This window comes from Enoplosus armatus, chromosome 21 (assembly GCF_043641665.1).
Source record: "Enoplosus armatus isolate fEnoArm2 chromosome 21, fEnoArm2.hap1, whole genome shotgun sequence".
NCBI lineage: Eukaryota > Metazoa > Chordata > Actinopteri > Centrarchiformes > Enoplosidae > Enoplosus > Enoplosus armatus.
The window spans coordinates 2099756-2117340 of NC_092200.1; the positions used below are offsets into that span (position 1 = coordinate 2099756).

Consider the following 17585-nt stretch of genomic DNA (forward strand, 5'->3'; position numbering starts at 1 on the left):
TTTTCAAACCGTCCCCACTTTCTCTGGTCTTCACTGGGTGTTTGACAGGAGCTGTGGCCCAACTTTTATTTTGGAGGGTAGAGCGCAGGAAGAGTCCCTCTGTTGTCTCCTTGACACTGAAACATTATGAAAGGAGAAACGTCCATATATACGTCGAAAGAGCTCAAGTTTGTAAGTGTTCGTGGTGCAACTACACTGAGGAAGATGGAGGACAAAATGGACGGTCCTCGTTCTGTTTAAAAAGACATTCAGAAAGTTCAGCTGATGTTAATCTGAGGCTCTTCATGTTGGTCTATTACAGAGAAGAGGAACTTTGTCTCCTCAGCTTCAGCTGAACTTGTTTTTACTCAGAATGAGGACACTAGGTTTTGCTTGGTTCTCCTCACAGCCAGCGTGAACAGGAGCAACGAGTACAGCGATCAATAAGTCTTTGAATGTACACGTGGGCACGAGGATTTATGTCTTTTCATGTGAACCTCCTCTAAACAAAGACTCCCAGTTTAGATAGAAAACTGTATTTGTTACTGTTATACACACAGGATTAGTGTAGAAATACTAACCAATGAAAGAATCAAACAGTCTGAAGTTCTCTGTATGAGGTCACTGCGATCGATCGATCGATCAGGATTGGATCTGATTTATCTGATCACAACGCTCATTAAACGTGACAGTTCCCGTTTGATCACATGACGTGTAACCAGCCGGAGGAGCACCAGGGGCTCGAAGTTTAAACTGAAAGTAAAAACTCATGTTGACTGAAACGCTGAAGAGCAGTTACTTCTCACCTCGGAGGTGAAATAAAACAAAGAGGAAAATAAACATTTAGAATATTTTAATCTGCATCACTTTGAACAACAAAATCCCTGTAAACATTACAAAATCAGCACCTGTGTCATCGGAGGAGAGAAGTGGTCCTGGTTCGACAAGAAGAAGAGTGAAGAGTTCACGCAGGCGGACGTCTGAAACGATGAACAACCTGCAGAAGGGCCGAGTAACTCGCAGCAAGTCGTGTCCTATTTGGACATTTAACAGCGAGCATGCAGATACTTCAGAGGTCTGTTTCGTTTCTGATTGGCTCTCTCCGTTACCCGGCCCTCCAATCACAGATACACAACCACAAACCTCTGAGGGCAGAAGTTCATTCATCATTTCAACATCAGCGAACCTCTAAAGAAACTCCACAGGAGCCGATTTCACCGAGCGACGCGTCAGTTCGTCGACGAAAGCAGCTGCTGTGGAGTCCAGAATCACGTGTTTACATGGTCTCTAAATGCAGTCACACCCCAATCACATGCGTCGACACTGTGAGGAAGGCTCATATCAATCAGCAGTAGAGTTTGTGACCGTTCATAAAAAACAAAAAGGGTTCCTACACATTTCTGTCTGAAACACTTTGGGGTCACCAGATTGTTGTCAGAACAGCGGATTTGCCATTTTCATGCACGTGAATGTCACTAAAGTCAGAGAAGTCGACATGAACCCGGAAAACTTCCACAGTTGATTTTCCAAACAGGTCAGGACATGTGTAGGAACCCCACGAGAGAAGCACCAGGTTCCAGGTTTCAGGGCCCCTGAAGTCTTTGAGACGTCACAGCAGCCTGTCTCTGAAGTGTGGAATAAATTACAGGTGGAGATCAAACAGGAGCGTCTCCTCAGCAGGAAGATGGAGAACCGGGCCGGTATTGCTTCGAGTCGGCGGGCCGAGAGTCTGTGGCTTTTTTCTAAAGCACCAGAGTTCATCAGAAGAGACAAAGAGTCAAAGCGTGATTGTTGGTACGTTATTCAAAGGCTTATTTAACACTATTACGATTACGTCATACTGATTGGACATCACGTGGAGGAGGCAGTACAGTCGGAGGTCCTCAGAGCACCAGACAGACGAGGAGGAGGAGGAGGAGAGTCAGAGAGGAAGGGTTAAAGGTCTTCATCATGCAGTTAAAAGTTAAAAGTCGGACAGACTGGTGACCGCTCAGAGTTCTGTTGAGGACTCAAGGCACAGCAGCGAGGGGGACGCCTCAGGACTATTTCACATGATGGACAACGTCGCTCTCACTGTGCTCGCGCTCCGTCGGCTGTTAGATCAGCAGTCGATCGATCGATCGATCGGTCGTCTGCCATTTATCGGTTTTAGAATCTTTAATGCTTAAATAAATCCGGAGCTCGAGTTCACTTCGCTTGAGCAGAATCAGGGTTCAATAACATTTTATCAACTCTTCATCAAGTCGGATGGAACAGTACGTTCTAATAAAAGAAGAGAACCGACAGGAAGTTGAGCTCGAGTTCGTTCTTGACTTTAGAAACTGACAAACTGTCAATCACTTCTTCTCAAATGAGATTTGGTTGTTGGACATTTGAACACATCATCTCGAGCTCTGGGAATCACTGAATGTGTTTATCACACCCGAATCCTTCTCAATCAGTTGAGGTCGACTAACCTTCAGATGTTTAACCAAACAAAATATTCAAATATTCTCTGGTTCCAGCTGATTTGGGGTTTTGTGGGACATGTGAAGGCGTCACCTTCGGCTCTCAGGCTTTAAAAATAAGCAGCAGATTATCTGATAGTGAAAAGCATCGTGTCGCGAGCCGAAGGTTCCTGAATGTTCTGGACATTACGGATTCCTCTGGACCGTTATTGAACCCAACTCCAGCTCCAGCGTGAACCAACAAGAGACAGGTTTCTGCTCCAAAACAAAAACAAGACTAAAAGCACCAGCTGATTCCAGATCAGCACAAAGAACGGACCGAAGGGCGGGTGGAGCACAGTGCCGCTGGGACGCGTCTGACAGCAGGAGGGACCACGTGAATGGAAACCTTTTCCGGGATCAGGTTTTGGTTGTGTTGGGTAAAAGCAGCGCTGCTCGCCGAGCGGAGCAGCACGTTTCACGACAGGAAGCTCAGAGCACGGCGAGACCAACAGCTTCCCGTCCTGGTGAAGTAGTGCTGGTGTGTGTTTTCACATTAGCACCTGAAGCAGAGGAGCGTCACAAAGCAGAGTCTCCACAGACAAACGCGAGCTGAACACCCAGCTCTCTGCAGGGACGCGTGCTGAGCCCTGAGGACGTGTGTGCTGGTGTTTCCGGTGGCCAGGTGTCACATCACCACTTGGACTGAACTGATAAAACGGGACTTTGTCAGCAGGCCCTGAAGGCATCGCGAGCTCTGGACTGGCTGCGGCTTCTAATCTCCGTTTTTTTTTTTTTACAATTAAATATTTGAGATCGATTAAAAAAGCAACAGAAGGTTCAATCAAGGAGGCTGAACTTCGTTACTGATCAACTTTGGACACAACAGGCGGAGTGAAGAGGAGCAAACTCTTCAGCGTTTCTGTATAAAGTTCATGATTTAGAGCAGAACTCATTGTCATTTGGGAACATGATATTTCCTGTGAGCGTCCTGCTCAAACCATCAGGCCATTAATCGATCAGCAAAAATGAACCAGCAACAACTTTGATAAATGAAACGAATACTTTCCAAAAACATTCTCTGGTTTCGGCTTCTTGGATGTGAGGATTTGCTGCTTTTCTCTGTTTCGTATGAAGGTCAGCTGCACGTCTTTTGGCTTTGGACTGTTGGTCAGATAAAACACGACTCTGGGAACATGTGACGAGCACGTTTCACTATTTTCTGACATTTTATGAACCAAACGATCAACTGATTAACCTAAAAAACGCTGAAGCCAAAGTGTGTGTGTGTGTGTTTTAGTAACAAACATGTTTCAATCTGAATCTGGAGCTGCAGTTATTGATGAATCTGCAGATTGTCTCCATTCGTCTATTAACATTTTAGTCTATAAAATGTCCAAAAACGGTGTCTTCAAATGTCTCGTTTTGTCCGAGCAACAGTGTGAGTGTTTCGTGAGTCTGTGGCAGTTTTACTTATAAATGAATCAGTTATCAAAGTTGTTGCAGATGAACGTTGTTAACTGACGAGTCCTTTGCGCTCTAACTGAATGGGAGAGGTTGGATCTGCAGTGACGCTGCTTTGTGAGCGGCCTCCTGTGTGACAGACAGACAGACAGACAGACAGACAGTGAACCTGGCACACTGAGCAGTGTGCGGCTGGTTCAGTTCACTGTACAGAAACAACAGGTTTACAGAGTCCAGACAGTTGTGTGTTAGCGGCTGGTGGAGGATTTTGGTCCCTGAAGTTCTAAAACAGACAGTCGAGGGTTCGTCTCCTCTCGCCGTAGAACACTTCATGTTTAGATATTTAAAAAAGGACAAACGAGAGTCAGTTGGTAGCTGGTCTTCTTCAGCTGAGGGAAGATTTATGAATCCGAGACTCCGCCTCCACAGACGAGGAAGAAAAAACGAGAAACAGACATGACAAGCATTTAAAAAGAAAAAAAAAAAAAAAAAAGACCAGGGCGGCAAAAACAAAAACAAAAACAAAATTCTGCTTCAAATATTCCCAGTTTTCCTGAAGCTTTCTAGCATTTTGACAAGTCGTCTGGATTTCCTGAAGTGAAGGTGTGTTTGTTTGTGTTTGAGTGTAAGGCCTTTGTGTCGTTGATCCACGGGAGGTAGAAGTCCGAGTCAGGCGATCTCCATCTCCCGCTCGATCCCGACGTACTTCAGAGCGTCAGCCTGGCTGTACCTGCAGGACGGACGGACGGACAGACAGAACTCAGTCCTCAGTCTCATTGTTGACTTGAAAATACATTTCAATTACATGTTGAAAACTGGGCATTAATATCCAGACACTTCCCACAAACTGAAAGCCACTGTACGTATCAGCTCTGAAGTGTGAGACAAAATCACCAGACCTGCCGCTTAATTAGAGCTGCAATGATTAATCCATCAGCCAAATGAGGGAAAATGAATAGTCTCAGTCATTTTTCAAGCAGAAACACCAGAAATGAGCAGGTTCTGACTTTTCTCTGATTTATATGCTTGTCAACTTCTTGGACTCTGGCAAACTGTTTTTTTTAAACTACTTTTTGACATTTCATAGAGAAAACTACAAATCAAACTCTTGGTGTCGCTGACCTGTAGTCAAAGAAGAGCTCCTCTCCGGTCTGGATGGCTCTCTTAGCAAAGATCCCTATCCTGTGGTCCCCGTTCACCATCATCACTGCACAGAACACAAGAGTCGCCATCATGTGACTTGCCAGCAGGAGCATCAACACGCGTCTCATCCGTATCTCAGTCTTCTTACCTTTTGCATAGCAGTTGGGGTTCACAGAGTGGTTGGCAAAGCGGATCTTGTTGCCTTTCCTGGTGGCATCAACAACAAAGTCTGTAGAGAGAAGACTTGTAAACATCCGTGTTGGAGGGACGCCGTCACACATGTTCACATGTATATTTTCTGTGGTGGTAAGTAACCCAACAGCCCACTTTCTGAGTTAAAGCCTGAACATGAACGGAAGCTGACAATCTCAGTCAGACTCTCATGTAGAGATCTTCAATCTGTGTGTGTGTGTGTGTGTGTGTGTGTGTGTGTGTGTGTGTGTGTTACCGTTGTTGAGGTTGAAGAGGAAGCTGCACATGTATTTGTCGTAGACCTTCCCTCTGCGATCTGCTTCATCCTGAGAGATAATCTGCAAAGATGGAGGTCAAAATGTAATCATGTTATCGCTCATCATCATCATCATCATCATCATCATCATCATCATCATCATCATCGTCGTCATCATCAGTCACACTGTGGAGTTTATTTCATTTAGGAAACTTCGGAAGTGTTTTCCAGAATAAAATTCCTTCAGGTGTTTGGCTGGAAAAGGGTTTATTTTTTTAAGAAAAGTAGAATTTAAACTTGTGTTTTTATGGCTCTGTACAGATGAACTGTGTGGTTCACGTCTCTTCATCAGAAAACACACAGGTCCTACCTCTCCGCAGTACTCAGAGATGAACTCGTTTTTCTGGACCGGCTCTTTGATGAAGATGCCCCAACCGGCCACGTCTGACGGGGCGAGCAGCAGGTGCTGAGAGGCGGGGGGGGGGGAAACGGGATTAGAAACATCAGAATGCGTTTGTTTTTGTACTCTTTCAGATCACAAACACAGTTCAGAGTGTTGTTGGTTGTGAGTTACCTTCTTGGCCCCCCTCTGAATGGAGCAGTTCTTGCAGGACACGTTCTTGCTGTCCCAGTGGTCTGCAGCGCCGCAGGTCAGGCAGAGGTCGGGGTCGCACTCCCTCACTGCCAGGTAGCAGGGACACTGCTTGGTGTTACACTGAGCTTTGCAGCGACAGCCTGGGAAACGGTTCTGACCTGAAACACACAGCGAGTGCAAAGTTCATTCCACTGCAGCCACATTTCTACCAAATCACTGCAGAGATCTGGGTGTTCTTACACTCGGAGCTGCACTGGCAAAACTTCTCGCAGAAGTTTTGAGCGGTGACGCAGGGACACGAGGAGTCACAGGGCTGCCGCGGGTGGTCACACGGCTGGTAGTTATACACGTGATTGGACGAGCCATCTGTAAGAGGTGAGAAGAGATTTCAAAATCAGTCATCTTCTGCATTTCACCAGGTCAACATCAGAGTCTCCTCCAGTTGATAAACTCCTAGAAGCGAAGATGTTTTCCTGATGTCTAATGTCAAATATCTCAACAACTACCAGATGGAATCTCATGAAAGTTACAAAATCCTCATGACGGACCAACAGTGCAACAACATGTTTGGGTTTAACAAACTCTTCTGTGCTGAAGTGACCTCTGACCTTTCTTCAGCTGGATCTTCCTGCAGTGAGTGGCCCACAGTCTGTGTTTCCTCTTCTTCTTTCTGGGCGGCGTGTCCTCGTCTTCAGCAGGAGCCCGAGCGATGATGCTCGACTCCTTGACCCTGAACTCGTAAACCTGCAGAACCACAGTCATGATCACATTTCAGACTGTGTGTCCACCAGGAACCCGTCCTCAAACTTGGCCTTTACTTGTAATCAAGATGTGCAGTTTTTAGTTTTAAGAGAAGCTTTCTGAGTTAGCTCTAAAACAAACTCCCTTTCTATCTTTCTATCTCTCTGCATCTTTAGATCCAAAATATATACATATATTATTTTCCCCATGTTTAGAGCAACCTGAGAGCAAGGATAATACTGTCAACTAAAAGTCTAATAGAGACGGACAATAAGCTGCTAATAAGTAATAATCAAACCAGAGGTCACTGACGGCTCACCTGTCTGCAGGTCTTGGTGCCAATGAGCCGTGCGATGGCGCAGAAGTTGTCGTAGTATGTCCCAATGAGAACCCTGAACAGAGAGGCTTCGGCCCCGCTCCAGTCCACCGCTTCAGCCTCACCAGTCAGCTTCATCTTCACTGGAGTCTGACACCGCGAGTTCCCCTCTGCACACACACATAATACAATATCACTTATACTTCCACTGCAAGGGGGACCAAGAACCTTTTGAGGAACTATAGGGACTACATTTAGTTCCTGTACGATAGTTCCAGGTGGCTACGAGGGCACTGCTCTGCAAAGGCTCAGGAAGAACCACTCTGTGTTGCCGTTTCCTCGTGTGTGAAAACTGCATTTCATTGCTTTTTCATACGTCATCAGTCTAACTGACTTCACGGCTCTTCACATGTGACGGAAACAGGAATGCACAAAAGAGACTTTTGGTTCCTCTGGTTCCACAGTTCCTGGGCCTACTGTTGTTTACAGGTAAGAACGGAGCCTTTAATAAAGTCTTGGGTTAGGTTTGGGTTTTATTGCCAAACAGGAACCCGACTCTAATAGCAGCGTCTTCCTACTTTATGTAACGAGTGAGAGATTGTACCCGAGCTGCTGGTGTTCTCGTCCTTCTTGTCTTCGTCGTCTTTGTCGTTGTCTCGCTCGTTGTCTCGCTCGTCTTCTTTGCTGCCCTCGCGGTCGCTGTCTGTGTCTTTGGTTTCCGAGGAAACGGTGGGGGTGCCGGGCCGGCTGTTGCTGTTCGGCAGCCGTCCGCGGCGACGGCCCACCGTGCGTTTGGAGGGCGTCTTGGCCCGCTCGGCAACCACGCCCGCGGGGTACTCAGTCACCATCCCATCCTGAGTATGACAACAGTCAATTCAATACGCTGAACAACCTGCTGGTGGTGTTGGTAATATGTTAGTTTGACTTGCTACGTCACCATCAGCCAACAGTGTCAAGTTAAATATATGAAAAGGATGTTTTTCTTCCAACTTTGTCTGATAAACCAGTGAAGATTCACACAGAATAAACAGAACTCAATAGGAAATGGACAACATTTCAATGAATGTTTCAGAAGAAAGCATTTAATGGGACAACAGGTTGACTCACCTGCACCAGGTACATGTAGCAGTCGATGCCACAGGGTTTACTGTCCACCAGGTTCTCCAGGTTCTTGCGCTTGTAGGTGTTTGGAGTTGCATGGAAAGCTAAAGGACATAAGATGGAAGAGATGTGTGCTGTAACATCAGACAAGTTTTAGTATTTACTCTTTTAACTTTCCTAACAGAACAGATACTAGCCCCACGCTGCCTGTTAAAACTATTTATAAAATCTACTTTGAAGTCTATGAAAAGCCTGATGTGCGTTTATTGTGGTTTACAGATGTGGTTTAAGATCTTTATACCGCTCTACAATACTCCACATCACTGAGTTACCATTTGTGTGGGGACAGACGTTCACTGCAACTCATAGCTCCATGTTGTGTCTCGGACGTGTTTGTGTGTGTACTCACGGTGGAGGAAGCAGTCGTATTTGAAGCAGCGTCTGCAGAACAGAGTGTGGAAGGAGTGCAGGCTCTGCTCGCGCTGCACGGAGCGAGCGTTTGGACCGTCGATGTTCGGCGTGCATTCAGGGGGCAGCGCGCCGGGCAGCTGCTGCTCCGTCAGCTCCTTGTACCTGACAGACACACACAGAAATGAAAGCTGCCGTCGTGAGCGGAAAGAAAATGTACCGAGACATACACGCACACACCAGGGTTTCTACTGATTCTCCACGTCAAAACAGCATTCTTCATCCTGTCACACAGGCCCGTAATAAAGACACCTCTGCTCTGTCTTACATGAATGTAGAAATCACATTTATACGACGGAGTAAACAACACTCATTTCCACATTAAGAGCAAACACCTGCTGTCTCCTAGGAGTGTGTCACTGTGTCATCAGCACTTTCCTACCAAATAGAGACATTTAGCTGTCACTGTAAATATCCACCACAATACTCTTCAAGATATCTGTGTCTGAATTAAATGTGTGACTGTCTTCTTCTTCTGACTCTCCATTAAAATCAGACTCGTCCTGATCTGAATGATGAACTTCTAGTTTTCCACAGCTGTGTAGAAACCCTGATACCCCGTCAGTCGATCTCAAACACACTTTGTGGTAGTGTTGTCACGATACCAGAGAGGCTTCGATTCAAACGTTCATATCTAAATACTCTATGATGAGATGATGCAAACACAAAAAAGAAAGTAAACAGAAGGACCGGGTGAAATAGAGTTTGTAATGAATTGCGATGATCCACTATCGATCTCAGAGAAGTGTGTGTACACTTGCACTGAATGTTATGTACTTGTTATTATTGGGACAATTAACAGATGCACGATGTGCAAACTCAACAACTGGAAATGAAGTTATTAGAAGATACACAAAAACAGCTCTATTAAAGTATATGATAGCTGCTTACATGAGAAATAAAAAAGTTTTTCATATGTATGAAATATTGGTGCTCATCTGATGTAACCTCATCTTCAAGAAGGAATAAGAATTCATAAAACCAGGACTTTATGAATTTAAATTTAATTTAATGGGAGTATAGTACCAATATTCACCTTTAGTGAACAGAATAACTGCTGCCTTATATTCTGAGCAATGCTTCATTTCTGGGGTCAATATTGATATTTATGTAGAAGAACACCAACAAAGAAAATATCAATATCTGCATCAACACAAACATTTTCACAAGGATTCATGAAATTTTGTAAGTATGAATTGAGGCAGGACACTTGAACAATAAAGTTAAATAATTATAAAAGTTAAAAATCTCATTCAAAAAGTAGAGTTTGGACATTTAACATTACTGAAAATTATGGACAACAGTGCAAACATGACAAAAATAAATTAAATGCTAAGAAAAAGTATTATTTGAACACAGAAGTAATTATTTTCCTCTGTATCCATCCTCTGTTATTGTCACAACACTAACACACTCACACACAAACAAACCCACTAACTTCTCTTTGAGCTCCTCAGTGGAGCCCTTGTCGGGGAACATGGAGGAGATGGCTTCAAAAATCTTGTCAGAGGGAAACTTCTTGGAGCTGTCATTGCTGGTTCGGCCTGGAGACGACACATACACGCTTTCCATCAGGGCACAAAAGTCACTTTTCCTTAAACCACTGGCCAGTGTCAGCTTCCCCAAGTTTCTAGTCTCACCTACACACTTTGGTTTTGGCATTTTGGAAATGTCGTTCAGGATATGTCACATTTTAACACTTTTCCATTTAGTCAGAATTAGAACAGTTCTGTCTTTTTTAAAAAACTAAAATAAAAAGGAGTAGCTTCTCATGGTGAGTCAGTCTCCCCCGTGTCCCCTGACCCTCCGCGTCACATACTACGCAGCCAGTTTCATCACAAACACGGGGTCAAGCAGGGTCCTGCCCGAAGAGCAACGCGTCTGTCCGGCAGAGCGCCGACACCCACATTCAACAAGAAAACCAGGAAAAGAAAGAAAGAGAGAAGTCAAAGTATCCGCACACTCATCTCAGTTACAAACACCCAGTTTGGCGTCGAAGCTTTTGGCCGACTCCGTCATGAGGACCACGAAGGTCGGCGTGACCGTAGACGATTAACAGGGTGTTTGTAATGGAGGTACGTTTGCTTTGGCTTTTGTTAATCTGAGACACTCTCGGGATAAACTAATCAAATCCAATGCTGGAACTGGAGCTGCATCCAGGGGTCAGCGTTGAGCCCAATTAGCACATGCTAGCATTGAAGAGACGTTACAGAAGAGCAGCAGAAAACATGTTGCTCCGCAGCTGCACTGGTTCACCACATGGGTGTAACTGGATCCTGCTGGCGTGTTCACAATCAAAACAGAGTAACACATCAAACAAGATGGTTGATCGCATCACAACGTTCATGTGAATGTACGATGATGATGATGATGATCACTGGCTCCTCAGTGACGGACTTACTCTCATTGTTAATGAGCCCGTCCTTGCGGGGGTCCTCTGGATGCTCCTTGCTGTCACACATCTCCATCTTGTCTACCTTGAAGTCCTGTTCTTCCTCCTCCTCATCGTCCTCGTTGTCGCTGTACTGTGACAGAGCGCTGACCAACTCCACGAATATCTCGTCATTGATGAAGCCGCACTCTGCAAAACATCAACATGTGCATCAAATGTCTTTATTGATCATGAAAGTGTGTGACGTCCCCCTTACGTCGTCCGCAAATCATATTCTCCACATGTAAGGGAACATGCTTGTTTGGTGCAGACCCATCAATTTTATATTTTTTACAGTGACAATGAAATTAACAACGTCCCTCTAAAATCGTGACTCATATGTGCCGAAAATAATCGCAATATGATTTTGTTTTTGCGTAGCGTTCTCAGCCCCAGTGTCCACTGAACCTCACCTCTGTCTCCGTGGACTTTGCCGTCATAGTTCTTGATGAGCTCCTCTATGAAAGTACCATCCTGGTCCAGGATCTCGTCTCCCATGTAGGGGATGTTGTGGAGCACCGTCTCATCCTCCACCTGATGCAAAACAGACATTACACACAGAGACAGCTGTGGTTAAAATGAAATAAAACCACTTCTACAACTAGGCACACAAATACTATAAAGTACATTTATCTTTTCAACTACGTGCTGCTGACACAAGTTCATACACACCATGAAGTTCTGCTGCAGCGGTGACCAGGAGTACATGACCGGGACTGAGGCCACAGCGTTGAGAGTCTTCAGGGGGATGACCTGTCTGGGGAACTCAGAGAAACCGCTGTCCACCGTGCACTGCACAGGACAGCAGAGAGAAGGTACAGTCAGAACACTTCCTCTACACCATCACACACACTTTCTCTAAATGTCAGTGTACCGAGAACTGTGTTAGTCCGCTGACCTCTCGGGTGCCTCTTAGGGAGCCGACAGACGTCATGATGTGGACTGGCTGGATTCGCCTGGTCTTCCACTCCTGGTTCAAAATGTTAGTTCGCTCCATGATTTTCTGACGGTTGGTGTTGAACATGCTCTGCAAGAGTTCAAAGACATGTTGATTAACAGCAAAGAACAAAAGACAAGAATCGTGTAAAAGTGAATCATCAGCCAGCAGCCACAATGTGCCACCATTTGACAGGATGCTGTAAAAACAGTGACTGAAGAAATGAAGTAAAAGACAAGAACATTACTTTACTGCCATGTTAAGAGAGACTATTGATGCAGGTTTCCACATGCGCCGGCTGCCTGCCAGATTGCAGTACCACCTCTTCTCCATCTGTACAATTTAACACCATTTCGAGTACTTTTATATGGACATTTTTCATAAATCTAATCATTGGTTTTAGGGCTACCCCGGCCTATCTAACTCTAAAGGTGTCCTAGTGATTTTTGACTGCCTACACAGGCGAGTTAAACGCGTAAACAAAACATCACAGGGACAAAACACTGCTGACGTAAAGAGGAAATGAGAGTGCAGGCAATCTTGGCACGCAAACTTGATATTTCCTGTTGCTTCTTTCATTGATTAAAGACTTTTAGTAAGTATGGATTTTATTGTCAAGTGATTGTCACTTACTGGAGCTCAGCTTTGGTTTGGTTTGACCCAAAGTTAGAGGTCGGTCTGAATGTAAATCAGGGTCAAGAATGAAGTTTGAACCTCGCTCGGAGAACAACGGAAGTTTGAACATCTACCATTCATTGTCAACTGCGCAAACTCCATCATCTGCTATTGAAGATCATGTGCTTGAAAGTTCCAGAGCAGCTACTTAATGGACCCTGTGGTGAAGATTGTTTTCACAATGTCTTAATCTACATTTGGACATGTTGGTGGAACTGTTGTACACATGGAAACGTCTCTAAAGTTATGAGAGAAGCATGATACTCACTATCATCATACAACTAGTTAGACAACTGTTGACAAACTAACCAACAGCCTCTTGTATTCTCAAACATGTCTGAATTAAGACAGAGGAATTACTCATCAATGACGTTTGCAGCCTTTAAATTCTGCCTAATACTAGAATCAATGACAAACATAGACAACATTTAAAATGCATTCATCTGCACAGGTTAGCAATCAAAAACATATTACTCATTTTCAACAAGTTATGTGATAACTTCTATTATTCAAATATTGTTGAAAGCTGTAAGTGAGTGTTTGTCCTCCGCCCGCCTGTTTTAATATGCACCAGTCCTTCAGCTCTATGAATATCTGCATAGTGTGTGAAGGTCTGTGTGTTGACAAACCTTGACCTCGTCGGCCCGTCTGAAGCGCTTGAGCTGCCGAAGCCTCATGTACTCAGACTTCACCCTCCTCTTCCAGCAGGCCGGACCCTTCTCCGAGCGCTTCCCTGTCAGCACCATGATCAACCTGCAGCCAAACAGAAGAAGGAGGAGGGTTTCTACACATCGAATGCCTTCACATTTCATATTTTCACTCTTAGATTGTGAGGTTGCTTTTGATTAGCTCTATCCACCAGCCTCTCATATATTCATCCCTTCCACATTTGAGACTTTTGCATGGATAATCATCTTTCACCCACTGATATAAGCCAGCCCCCCCTTGCTGATCCAATCCATATAGTGTCTGCTACACAGTAATAGATTTTAACACACTTCACAAACACTATTCCTCAAACTGAACAAACAATGGCAGCCTGAAATTAAATATCCACTTAATGGTTTTGTACGACACAACACCAAAACAGAAATAAAATGTACTTAGATTTTTTAGCATCATTGTAAGCCTTGAAATTTCAAATTTCATTGGTTTAACAGAGTGCAGAAGAAAAAACAGTGGTTCATATCTGTGACTGGAATATAATAAACAACGCTCAAGTCTCAGAGGTAAGAACAATAATTACCCGAGGCACCAGCTGGCTTCTGATACACACATCACGACCTCATAAACTGCATAAACGAGGTTCATTTTCAGAAACAATAAAATGTTTATTGAATCTTTTAGACAGTATGCAGGAGCTTTTCCTCTCACTTGCTTTTTTAAAATCATTCTGGTTGAATTTGAACTTGTAAAATGTCAACTGCCCATAGCATGTTTTCACATGAAATTTCTAAATACACATGTCCACATACAGGTACAGAGCACTGTAGAGGACCCGGATCACCATGTCAAAAGACAGCCGCACAATCAGACTTTTGTTTTCTATTTGAATTGCAGAGAAAAAATGTGGAAGCAGGCTGGCTGAAAGACACACGGCAATATAAAAACATCTTCTACTCGGTTCTCACTTCTGTGTTCAAGTATCAACATTGAAGATGGTTCAAATGCAGGTGACGGGATTTTTCCTGACCACTTTGGCAATCTGCTGTTCGCTGGAGGAAGTTGAGCAGGAAATCCAAGTGTTCATTTTTTTTTGTTCTTTCACGACTCTCCGTGTAAACTACAACAGTCGTCTGTCCATGTGCCACAACAAGATCCATTTGCCACGCCGGTAAGTCAGTGTGAGTCGATGCCTACCAGCTGACTGAAATCTCACACTTTCGATTAGACATGTCAGACGGCCGTCGTGGAGACATGCCGGTAAGCTGCGTGTCAGATTGTAAGAGGTGGGGAGGACTTTACTGGTACGACACATTTTGCCACACAATCTTCAAACTATAGACTAGAGTTGAGATTACAAGCAGCTAAGTATGCAAATAAAAATGAAGAATTTCAGTAAATCCCTCTACCAAGTCAAATATTTTTTTGCTAGCAATACCAAGGTTATTAAGCATCCTTTCTGCCAATAAGATCTTACAGTACACCCAGTTGCCAGTTTATGATATGATTTGATATATACCTATTAATATCAAGCCTACCCTTACTGATATAAATTGTGTGGACTGAATATTAGAAACAGTATCAGTCTACAGCCTCAAAAATTACACTTCTCTAAAACATTTTCAACAAAATCTGAACAATATAATTTTCACAAAGGAAGGATTTATTGCAGGGCCCACACATTAGTCTGCAATAGTTCTAGTTTGGTGTTTCTAAAAGCTGGCAGCTGAGTTTATTTGATCCTCCCTATCCACCTGTGGCTGTTTGACATGACTTCACTCTGATAAGTCACACAAAAGCTTCCTGGGTCATGTTATCAGCACTATAGCTGACTCTTCCAGTTCATATTGTGAGTTTTCAGTGGGAGGCAAGTGGCTGAATATCGCACCTATAATGTATATATACAAACGAAGACTGGATCTTTTTTTTTACATGACAGACTATTCCTCAGCACTCAAGATGTGACAGTCCCTCGAACAACACATATTGATGCTGACTCACTTTTTTAAGTTCAATAATCGCCCTGGGTTCAAGAACATCCTCCACACAGATCGTTGCTCTCAGTCTCCCACTCGTCATCTAACTACACACGTATAAGCAACCTGTAAAATGTACAGCAAATGGTTGATTTCGGGTAACAACATAAACGAATCTGGGTAAGAACCGTATCAACCAGCATTCTGGACGACCACTGGGTGAGCTAGCTACAAATAACAGGCAAGCTTCAAGCTAGCGATAGCTTGCCGATGTCGTGCCAAGTTTGTATCCCCTCAAACTGAGTTTCCCCCACTATGCAACCCGTTTCACCATGATCCAATATATCAAAGCCTTCGTTTACAAGATGTCGTAAATGTTTTCTTCACAAGAACTACGCTCAAAAAGTTGGTATCTTTACGAGGGAATCGATTCTGACAGGGATACTAAATTTGGCACGACACCCCGGCGAGCTAGCTAACAGTTGGTTAGTTAACAAAGATTGGGGCATCCACAAAGCATCAAGAACAGACCCGGGCCATTTGAATCGCAACAAAGGTGCTGGGAATAAAGACAGCAGCGCTGACAGCTTCTCTTACCTGTACAGGAGGCTCAGTCCTCATTCAATGGAGTGATTCGGGATCGATATGACAAACACTGGCAAAGTCGTCCTTTGTGTTGGGGATTAGCTGGCTCCGTGTTCCGGCTAGCTGTAACGTTAGCTCGGTGGCTAGCTAGCAGTTAGCTCAGGAGGAGGGAGCGATTCACTTTGCGCGACACCGGCTTTACGTACCCAGAGTCGGCAAACAGAAAAAACTGCCGTTTCCCCACTTGTGGCCTGGCTTTAGCACAAAAGACACCGTGTTTGCGGATGGGAATCACGCCGTTTAATTTCCCCCTTCCTATAAACAATTTGTCCAAATTCAATGTTTCCGCCTCAGCACAGCTACGGTTCAAACTGCTCACCGTCTCGCACTCACCGCCCACTACGGCTGAAGCAGATTCAAGAGGCGCCAAACGTTTGAGCCAATCACAGAAACCGACGTTAGGTCCTCTCAGTGTGGTTTCACGCGATAGGTCGGATTGTATCATGGTACTAGCCAATGAGACTTAGAGTTGCGCCGGGGGGCCTGCAACGGGGACATGTGGACAGGTTCCCTTTGTTCTCTCATGTGTCAACGGAATAAAAATCAAAACACAAAATAGTTTGTTTGACAGCTAAATTATTAACGACCACACTCATTTCATTTTCCACCAGTGTCGGAGACGCGTGACAGTTGTCATATTCATGTCGGCGATCTTAACGCGTTTCATAGAGAGATTATGCCGGCTGAGATTAAGTTTAAAATCTGTCAGATGGCCGTGTGTTTAGTTTAGTTTATGGACATGCGAAGGCATATTGTCTCATTTATTCGTGTGCTAATAAACCCTTTCACCCCGGCAGCGTCTCAATAAAGAGATGCTGTCTCCTCCACCTGCTGACAGCTCAGGTGAGAGCAACAGCAGAGGTGTCAGCTGTTCATCTCGTGCTGGACAGCTCCGATATTAGCGGCTATGTAAATTAGCATATGTTAGCATAAACCCCGCTTTGATAAACAGCGTCAGTTTGTCCAGATAATACACACGAAGGCTGTGAACCAAACGAGTTGCTAGATGCATGAGATTCTGTGGCCACAGCCGGCAAGGGCAAGGGTCGCCAAGTTTATTGAGCCCCGCCCCTCCTAAACAGCCATTGGCTGACAGCTCGACATCGTTTTACTGTTGCGTTCAAGGCCATTGGAAATAAAAGTTACAGTGAAATCCAAGTACATTTATGAGTTATGTTCTGTTAGTTTGTTATTTTCTTAAATACGTCCAGTGGTGCAATGTACATTGACTCAAGCAATGTACTTAAGTACAGTTTTGAGGTACTTGAAATTTACTTGTGTATTTCCATTTTATGCTTCTATATAGCACGACTGTTTGGAATCCTGTATTGTACTTTTTACTCCATTACATTTATTAGTTACTAGTTACCTTGCAGGGTCAAGGTTGATGTATTATTATGGATTAAGGTACCCAGCAGTAGATACAATTGTAGAGATTAGTTCCACCTTTACCAGTTGCAACATTTACACATCAATGCATCACTAATTATAATCCAGTTATTATAATATACATTATTCTGAAATTAGCCATTCTGCATAATGAGTATTTATGAGTATGTAAGATTTAGTTAAGAGTT

The 17585-nt window shown here is 44.1% G+C and overlaps 1 protein-coding gene across 4 annotated transcripts; it reads right to left on the minus strand.

The window, feature by feature from the left end:
* Window positions 1-4429: 4429 nt before the first annotated feature.
* ezh2 (enhancer of zeste 2 polycomb repressive complex 2 subunit) lies at window positions 4430-13470 on the minus strand. 4 transcript variants are annotated; one of them, XM_070928088.1, is made up of 18 exons: window positions 13354-13470; window positions 12038-12139; window positions 11785-11904; window positions 11526-11646; window positions 11100-11262; window positions 10120-10206; window positions 8623-8786; window positions 8226-8317; window positions 7717-7966; window positions 7116-7282; window positions 6664-6799; window positions 6296-6421; window positions 6035-6213; window positions 5831-5926; window positions 5461-5542; window positions 5161-5241; window positions 4992-5076; window positions 4430-4599 (listed from the first exon to the last, which is right to left on the minus strand). In XM_070928088.1, the coding sequence occupies exons 1-18, from the start codon at window positions 13468-13470 to the stop codon at window positions 4539-4541; spliced, it is 2229 nt and encodes a 742-aa protein (XP_070784189.1). In that variant the 3' UTR covers window positions 4430-4538. The 4 variants fall into 4 exon arrangements, with proteins under 4 accessions (XP_070784189.1, XP_070784188.1, XP_070784191.1 ...); XM_070928087.1 differs by having other exon boundaries at window positions 12011-12139; XM_070928090.1 differs by lacking the exon at window positions 6296-6421.
* Window positions 13471-17585: the final 4115 nt, after the last annotated feature.